Raw genomic sequence first — 6777 nt, 5'->3', positions numbered from 1 at the left:
CAGGCGTGTATCTCTCCACAGGCGTGTATCTCTCCACAGGCGTGTATCTCTCCACAGGCGTGTATCTCTCCACAGGCGTGTATCTATCCCCAGGCATGTATCTCGCGCTCGGGGAGTTCCGACCTCCGCGACTCTTCCCACGATATCTTCCACGTCTAGATCCGCCGCGCGCGCCACCACGACCTGCACCACGTGCAGAACTCGCAGTCGCTCTGAGATCCGGCGTACCGGGCATTGATCCGATATTGCCATCATAGCCACTGTCCTCCTCACCAGCGCCAACCGGCGGAATCCCCTGGTACGGATACCCGTCCAACACGGTATTCAGGCGCCACCACTCAGGAGTGAAAACATGCGCATACCTCAGCGCGCCCAGCACCGGGCACACGGAGCCCGGGTGGCCGTGCTTGGTCTGGCAGAGCACGCAGAATCCCGTGCACCGCCAGAAGGTCCGTTTGTGGTGGGGGTTCTTGGAGCTGCGGCCGCAGCGGGCACAGCTCTTACCGGCTGTGAGGCCGATCATTATTGAGATCGCCTCGATGCTTGGGGGAGGCCCTGGGGCTCCTGGGGTCGTGGCATCGCTGCGTGTGGCTGGGGATGTTGTTAGTGCTGTGCGGATATCGAAGGGGAAGTAGGGGGGGTTGGGTGGAGCCATGGCGGAGACACGGTGAGGATTGATTGTCGTCCGCGATGGAGGGAAGGGTAGGGAAAGGTGAGGCGAGGGGAGAAGGTGAGGGAGGTAGATGGAGAGGTTGAAAGTGTGGTTATAGAATCATACGCGTTTGCCAAGAATTGCGCGCACCTGCCCAAGTGAGAGAAAGACGCGACAACTCGCCCATGTGACTGAGACGCGTACTAAAAGATAATGGAGGAAGTATGGTATAGCTTTTGGACCTATGTGAGGTGGTTTCATGTTCAATTAAACCAGTGTGTAATTGTAATATCAGTCACTGTTTGACGAACGTTGTAGATTTTCTAACAACATCAATGAACACCTAGCTCACACATAGAGTATCAATTTTGTCATATGACGGCTTCGTAGTTATTCCAATAGGCATTGAACAAGACTGTCATGTTTAGAGATGTATACACTGGTGAGAATCTTAGGTTCAATTCAAATAAATTCCCCAGCTAGATATCCTACCCCATAGGCCATCATGATGCCAGTGATAAATATTCTCAACCAACCTTTTCGAACGAATCCTTTCATTACAAACTATGTAGATATTGATCTTGATGACTAACAAAAAGGTATGCCTGCTTTCAGTATTCTGGCGCCGTTAATTCCAGGTGACGGCTTCTTATGCTACTCAGCTTTCTGTTCCTAGTTCTCCGCTGTTTGACGCTGTGCAAACACTATCAGCACTCTCAGTGAAGAATCACAAGTCCTTCGATTTAATCATACATCTACAGTATGTCGTTCCGCTGTCTATCCATGTATCTGATCTCCATACTCTTCCACGCAGACACCCTACAATAAGCACACCACAAGCACAACCAAAACAGCCCAAAGAACCAAGCATCACTCCAACTCCTCCTCTACACTCTATGTGCCAATGAACATGACCACACTCCGCGATATCAGTGCAAGAAACCATTATCCCCCCCTCCTCTTTCTATCAACTCCTTACCACAAAAAAAACATCAAGCAGATTTCTAGTGACCAAACCAGACAGTATGTTTCAAACAAACAGACATATTCTATCCTCGAGACGTACGAGCGTGCATACACACACCTAGCTGAACATATGCTGTTGTACACATCTATCAACATACAGGGGTAGGATGGGGTGGCGTTGTTTCATGGGTACAAAGACGTACGAACGAACACATCCAAACGCCGACAAATAAAAACACAAAAGATTCCCACATAAAAGAATACCTAAACCATTTCCTTCCCCCTTCCACTCAAAAGCAATCATACCTCATCGAAAAAGTCACATCGACCTGTCACACATTCCATGAAATACCTCGACAACAGCCTGGTGGAGCGATGGTGGGTAATTAGGCAAGAACATAGCAATCACGATTAAGACATTTAAGACACGCACGCACAGAGAGACAGACAAAGAAACCCATAAGTCATATCCCACAAGATTGATTCAATAATTATACAAAGAGCCTTCACTACTCTCTTCCCCTCCTTGCTCTACTACACCCCCTACAACCTCCCACTCCTGCTGCCGTTACTCCTCCACGATCGGCCACGATGCGCGCTGAAACCGCCTGTCCCACTTGTCTAGAGAGGAAAGTTACCCTCCATCCAGCCGGCTGTCCAAGATACCCCAGGAAAATAAGAAAGAAAAGGTGAAGGAAAAACCATGTCGTTATTCGTTACATCGCAATGAGGTCGCTCCTTTTCGGGGGTTCTCCGCTTCGCTTCGCGCCTTACGTGTGTTTGTGTGTTCGCTTGCTTGATTGGTGGTTTACAAAAGTATGCTCGCGCGTCTGGAAGACATGGAAGGAAGGAGCAGCGGTGTTTAAAAAAAGGTGGAAATCCTCCACCTAGATAAATATTCTTGATCGTCGTCAAAAGTTGCGCCTGGGGAAGGAAAAGAGCAGAAATGCCGGGTTTGCTATTCTGGTCATGATGATGATGTCTCGAGAGAAGAAAAAGATGGGAATTTTTAAAAACGTAAAAAGGTTCGCTCGCTTAAATTTGATTGATGGTTTAAAAAGGAATCAGAGAAGAAAAAGATGATGACAATAAGGGGGTATGTGCTCTGAAACCTCAAAAAAAAAGAAGGAAGAAGTCATGATTCCACGCTACGCTACGCCACATTCGTGCCGCCCTCAACGTAATACCTCGTCCCGATGCTGCGACGCAGTTCATCCCGACGTTTCTCTGCGCGCCGCTCGCGGATGCGGTCCTTGACGCCGCTGAAGCCGATGTATTGGACTTGGAGGCGCGGGACGCCGGGGATGCGCTTGCCATCGCGCCAGGCGTCGCGGCGGCTCGTGCGGCGGGGGCGGTCGAGGCTGCTCGTGGACGAGTTGCGTGGGCTGCTTCGTGATATGCGCTTCTCTACGCGGTTGGGGTGTGGTGGTGGGGAGCGCGAGCGTGGTTCTGATGGGAGGGTGGGTGCTTGGATGAGGACTTTGGGGGTCTTGTTGGAGAAGCGACGGGTTGGGAGGTCGATGCGTGGACGGCGTCTGTTGGAGCCATGACGCTCGACGCCGAGGGAGTTGCCGATGAGGAAGCCTCCTGGTCCTTTCAGACCGTTCGTTAACCTCCGCTTCAGGACGGCTCCTTTCTTTGGTGGTTGCGGCTCAGGCTCATCTTCAACGTCGCTAGTGTCGCCGCCTCGAGGGAGGATGTCGTCGTCACTTTCGGACTCGCTTTCGTCGAAGTCGTCCCAGAAGCCGCGGGGTCGCCAGAAGGGATGGAGAGCGCCGTCCATGTCGTTGACAGTCGGCACGCGCGGGTTCTGGTGGGTGTGCGGATCGCTGACGTAACGTCCCCGAGTGCTGGAGGCTCTCGCGAGGAGCGGCGAGATGAAGTTATCTGAGTAGCGACGGGCGCGCTCTTTGAGGGATAGACGGCGCTGGGGGTGGGAATCAGAGCGTTTGGGAGGGCCGGGTGGCGCTGGCTGTAACGACGCTGGCTGCAACTGCAGGGCCTCGACCTCATCCAAAGGAGTTGGAGGTATGAAGTTGATCTGTGGTGGGACAGGTGCGGCCCTCGGATTCTTTAGCGGCGAATCGACATGGCTAGGGAGGCTGATCTTCATCGGAGGAGTAGATGGTTCTACGGTCACGGTCGGTTGGTCGGGTATCGCTGCGTCCTGGCTGTTTGCGCGAAGCATAAGTGCAGAAGACGCTTCCTCAGAAGCCTTTGGATCCGAAGTCGGCACTCTAGTATCGTAGGGTACGTCTTCCTCGCCGGGCATCAGGCTCGAGCGTGCCGGTTGCTGTACGACCAGTAGGGAATGGTTGTTGTGCGGAAAAATGCTGACTGCGGTTGCTTCGCTGACTTCGATGGGCGTATCCGAGATTTGCGAGAACGGCGTGGTCTGCGCAAACAGATGTCGCGCCATAGCATGCTCATCGCTCGCACGTGATGTCGACCTATCAAAACTGACCCGCCTGTGATCATGGTTCCATTCCGAGCTGTGGCGCGGAAGTTCTTCCGTGGGGATGCGGTCCATGCTGGGATGAAGGAGGGTATCGCCAGAGTTAGATCTTCGATCCTGGCTATGGGTGCTGCGTCTTCGCTCTTCGGATCGCCCCCGTGTCGACAGAGATCCTCGTCGGACCGTTGGCGTTCTTTCCGCAGACGAACCTCGCCGTTGCGTTGGACGCTCTCGGGGGGCATCATCGGTTTCTGCAGGCTGCTCAGATACTGCATCATGGAATGTGACGGGAGTCCTGTCAGTCTCAACTACTGGCGCAGGTGCTGGTTGGACCTCCTCTTTCGCCTTTGAAGCGGACTCGGCTGGGAGCTCGGGAAGCGACTTATCGTAACTCGGAGAATACTGAGCCGATTTTGGAAGCCTCCTCTCAGCTGTTGGCGACGTAGGAGAAGCATCGACCGGTCCTGGGGTCCTGATGGCCGGAGACGTTCGCCGGACTCGTGGGGGCTGCACCATACTGCGATCTCTCGTGGGGCTCTCAGGTGCTGACAATTCTACAAACGCCCGCGGACCGGGAGATGCTGCCATTCTCCTCGTGGTCTCGGGCGCAGAGGAGATGCGTTTATGAAAGCTTTTCTCTAGTGGGTGGTTCCTAGTCACCGAGTTCGATCGACTCATGATGTCGGCTGCTGGCTGTAACACCCTCCGCACCGACTCTTGATGCGCCAGAGTGAAAGCCGAACTATCTATGGGCGTGTTCCGACGGAAGGAAATTGGCGTGCTGGCGTGGCGGAGTGAGGATGCAGGCGTGCTGATTCTCTGGACAGTAGCACGCTTGTGTACCAGCCGGTGGGTGTCCTCGGAAACCATCGAGTTTCGATTCGACTGAGTAAGATCCCCCGACGGTTCGTCCCTCTCGTAGACCGGCCTATAGGCCAAGTTCTTGCCGGAATGGCGCAGCGTCTGTCTCCTTCTGGGCGGTGTCACGATGACCATGGCTTCGACGACTGCTGAGGTTGTGGACGACACTGACAACCGTTTGGTATCCACATCGCGCTTTTGGTCGTCAGGCGCGTTGCTAGCGTCTGTCGGCCAGCCAATTGAGCGCGCAAAATTTTCGACAGATGGCGTTCGCGGGCTGCCCTTACTTGCTTGCACGCGCTCGCGCAGGCTCGACGTCCGCCTGCAGGACGCCCGCTTGGATGGGGATTCTGGCATTTCCGTGTCGATGGGATCCGCCTTCTTCTGTGGAGAAGGTTTCGAGTCTCGACGTTTTCTGCGAATGGTGACATTTCTCATTAGATTCGTATCCCATTCCCGATCGGGTATCTCCTCCACACTCAAGGGATCCTTGTTCTCCTCGCCCGTGGGTCCGATCTCATTCGGCGTCTCGAACGGGTCCTGTATCTCTGCGGTCGGAGTGACATCACCATCATCGCGTTCGAATGCAAGCCCAAGACCGCGCTCTTCAGCCACCATGCTTAATCTATCTCCCAGCGGCGTACTCAGCCCACTGTCTATATCGGACGAGTTTAGCTCTTCCTTTGCGGTCATGAAGGATTCAGCGCGGGAAGATGGATAAGCCAGCATTGGAGGTCGTTCCGGGCGCGTGGAAGTGTCGGGGGTCTTCATGGATTCGGTGGTTCGAGGGGGGCTGGGGTCGGGAGTGGGAGGGCTTCGATTATTCACGGGCGTGCTGAGAGACGATTTCTTCGATAGTAATGACGAGACCACACTGTCGGCGTGCGGAGGAGGACTGAGAGGGACGGGAGCTTCTCCATCAAGGGAATTCGAGGGTGGCGTGGGAGGTAAGCCGTTCTCTGCCCCTTTGGCGGTGGAAATCGACGGCAGAGAGGTAGCACTACTTGCCTCAGACATGGGATCGTCCTCGTCTCCTTGCGAAGAGTCTTTGCGCGGAGGTCCGGTGGGTGTTGGAGAGGGGATTTCGGCTCTATTTCGAGGTAGAAGCTTGTGCGATCGCAAGTTCGGAGACGCCTGGAAGGAAGAGTCGAGCGCAGCGGCATAGGGTTCCGACGGTGGTTCGGCCATGGTGTGGGGTTGGTTCTCGAGCTCCATGATGCTCGAGCTGCACTCCAACTAGTCTACGTCTCGCTCTTTCTCTTGTGCCACGAGCGTCCTATGCTTGTCGCACAGCTCAGGTCGTGATCGGGAAGTATTCCTAGGCCGCCATGCCCCTAGTTCGGGATCGCAAAAGGTCGCTTCATGCACTGGGGATGTGTTTGACTCGATTGTGTGTCGTCTTTCGGGAGAGAGGATGCTGCTTGCCGTGGAATTGGACAGGAGTGGTGACGCAGGTAGCCTTGAATCCGAGTGGGTGGTGCGCCAAGCCGGTCGCGGAAGCGAGAACAGGTGTTCGATAGGAGGAAGGCGATGATGTCAGGATGGATTTATTCGCGGTCGGTAGAGGGTGGATGGGATGGTTCAAGATGGAGATGGAGACAGAGGGTTCGGTTGTGGGTGGTAGAGTCGAAGAGATCGTGAAGCGCGGAGTTGAAGTTGGTAGGAAGGGAGGTGGTTGGGGGTGGAGGAGGTGGTAATTAGTGGTGGACAGGAAGTAGAGGTGGAAAGGAGCGAGCAAGTCAGTAAGTAGCTACGGGAGTGGGCAAAGGCCGCAAAGCAAGGCAAGGCAGGGCAGGGAGAGGCAAGTCGAGAAGCCAGTCCAGTGTTCCTCGGCGCAGCTTAG

At 54.6% G+C, this 6777-nt stretch overlaps 2 protein-coding genes across 2 annotated transcripts in view; both read right to left on the bottom strand.

Moving 5' to 3' along the window:
• BU24DRAFT_472660 (uncharacterized protein) overlaps positions 1-655 on the bottom strand; it is a gene marked incomplete at both ends in the record, with an annotated part of 1922 nt that extends 1267 nt beyond the window's left edge. Inside the window, one exon of the mRNA XM_033532748.1 lies at positions 20-655. Within this exon, the coding sequence (XP_033378843.1) occupies positions 20-655 (636 nt within the window). The remainder of the gene's footprint in view (positions 1-19) is intronic.
• Positions 656-2795: 2140 nt separating this feature from the next.
• BU24DRAFT_322710 (uncharacterized protein) lies at positions 2796-6092 on the bottom strand (the record flags this gene model as incomplete). Its single annotated transcript, XM_033522945.1, has 1 exon — positions 2796-6092. A coding segment is annotated over one exon (3297 nt), but the record flags the coding sequence as incomplete, so codon positions are not given.
• Between the last annotated feature and the right edge of the window lie 685 nt (positions 6093-6777).

This window comes from Aaosphaeria arxii, assembly GCF_010015735.1.
Source record: "Aaosphaeria arxii CBS 175.79 unplaced genomic scaffold BU24scaffold_11, whole genome shotgun sequence".
Classification (NCBI taxonomy): Eukaryota; Fungi; Ascomycota; class Dothideomycetes; order Pleosporales; genus Aaosphaeria; species Aaosphaeria arxii.
The sequence above is the reverse complement of the archived record's forward strand: the minus strand, read 5'-3'. Positions and strand labels throughout refer to the sequence as shown.